At 39.9% G+C, this 2,221-nt stretch overlaps 1 protein-coding gene across 1 annotated transcript; it reads right to left on the minus strand.

Moving 5' to 3' along the window:
• Positions 1-373: 373 nt before the first annotated feature.
• On the minus strand, positions 374-1,314 carry LOC102961713 (olfactory receptor 51B4-like). Its single transcript, XM_015542097.2, is given in 2 exon segments — positions 374-1,059; positions 1,062-1,314. Coding segments are annotated over 2 exon segments (930 nt in total). The 5' UTR covers positions 1,306-1,314.
• Positions 1,315-2,221: the final 907 nt, after the last annotated feature.

Here is a 2,221-nt window from a genome sequence, read left to right on the forward strand (position 1 = left end):
TTCACTTACAGGATCTGGAATGCCTCATCTCACCTGTTTCCTATAGCCCTTTCCCCCCCAAATTACCAGAATTTTCTCTTCAATATATATCTTCTAATAAAATATTCTATACATTCTATTCCAATATACATTCTAATACATATATTATATATATTCCAATAAAACATTCTATACATATTCTAGTCTAAAATATATATTCTAATACAGGTGAGATATTAGAATATATATCTACTCAAGTCAACTTGTAGTTTTATATGATAAGTAAAATCTCATCTAACTCTGAAAAAAAGAGATGGAGTATAAAATCAAACTTCTCTTCCAATAATGGGAGATGAAAAAAATCCCAGAGATCTCAAGATTCTGAAATACAAGCTCAAGCCCTTCTGTGCACAGAAAATAGGCGAATGATACTTCTCTGAATTTGCTTGGTCTTGATGCTATATATAATGGGGTTCATGAATGGAGGAAAGAGAAAGTAGACATAGCTCATGGTAATGTGGATCACACGTGGTGCATGTTTCCCAAACCTGTGGATGAAGGTCAGGCCAATCACAGTAATATAAAAGACCAGAACACAGCTAATATGGGAGACACAGGTGTTAAGGGCCTTAGCTCGCTCTTCTCCAGAGGCGATGCCCATAACTGTCTTCAAGATTAAAATACAAGAGAAGAGAATAATCTGAGCATCTAGGAAGAAAGTCAAAGCAACCAGAATAACTGGATATACTCGATTAAATGTAATATCAGCACAAGCGAGTTTCATGACATCTTGGTGGAGGCAAAGGGCATGGGAAAGAACATGGGAACGGCAATATGGGAACCAATAGAGTGACACAATTGGGGGCACAATGGACACAAAGTCCCTCGTTGGTACTCCCAGTCCTATTTTCATCACCTGGGAATTGGTAAGAATGGAGTTACACCTCAGAGAGGTGCGGATGGCGATGAATCGGTCATAGGCCATGGCAAGCAAGACACCTGATTCCACAATGGACAGGGTGTGAATGAAGTAGGACTGAGTGAAACAGTCACCCTGGAAAATTTCCCTCTGGAAAATTGGACACCCAGGACTGTGGGCACTGTGGTTAGTGTCATCCCAAGGTCTGTACCTGCCAGCATAGCTAGGAAGTAGTACGTGGGCTCATGAAGACTGGAGTCATTCCAAATGAGAAAGAGAAGTGTGCCATTGACCAAAAGGATGGAGAGGTAGATGATAAAGAAGGGAATAGAGAACCAGTGCTGAATTGCCTCTGAGCCCAGGAAGCCAGTCAGCAAGAAGGGAGCAGCACTGTTGTTGGACCACATGGTAGGGTTTTCAAGTGAAGAACCTTCTCAGGAGTTATGACCTCTAAAAAGGCAGTATTCTTTCTTTCTCTCCATCTTTCTATAGCACAACATCAGGCCATTTTTCACCTCAAACCTTACAAGTTTTTGTGGATTTTCTCAGCCTTAATTAATTCACAAGACCTTTGCCTAGAACAAGAAATAACAATAATGCTGATCGTATTAAGAACATTAACAATTTACTCTTCAGAATCCAATTTGTATTCCTTGCATTACACTTTTTACTCTGAGTCCCCCAGATCATTCCTTTGGGCTCTATTTTTCTTCTCTTTGTTTTTTCATTCCTCCTTATATTTCTTTAATGTAGACCCTTTATGTATTTATTTCCAGTTTGGGCCAGTTCAGATTTTTTTCTCTTGAAACCAACTATCTGTTTGGCTCACTGATTAATCACTGAGAAAAATAGTTAATCAATGGAAATGAGTCTATTGCCATGAAATGTTTGGGAAACATGGTCATCAATATCACCATCTCAAATGGACTGTGAACAAGATGACTCATGTAGGGGTCTAGAGAATCTGACCAAGTAGGCCCAAGTGGTAAACTCAGCCTAGAAGAGCGGAATTACTCAGCGGATGGCACTCAGGAAATTTTCAGTGCTGCCAAGGATCTGATGCCTGCAACACCAGGGACAAACTTTAAAATAGGAAGAGACAGGAGCTGAGAATTCCCAAAGGAAGTGATAAGACAGGGTCCTGGAACAAAGGCCTCTTCAGAAACCAGAAGCCTAATACTTTTACTGAGCCACAGATTAAAATTAAAAGAAAAAAAAGCATGAGTATTGGAAAGGCAAAAGCAGTATCAGAAGGTAATGGTTGAATCCAACTTTACACAGCCAGTTCTAGGAGGAAGACAAGGGCTCTCAGAGGAAAGGGAT

Source organism: Panthera tigris, chromosome D1 (assembly GCF_018350195.1).
Source record: "Panthera tigris isolate Pti1 chromosome D1, P.tigris_Pti1_mat1.1, whole genome shotgun sequence".
Classification (NCBI taxonomy): Eukaryota; Metazoa; Chordata; class Mammalia; order Carnivora; family Felidae; genus Panthera; species Panthera tigris.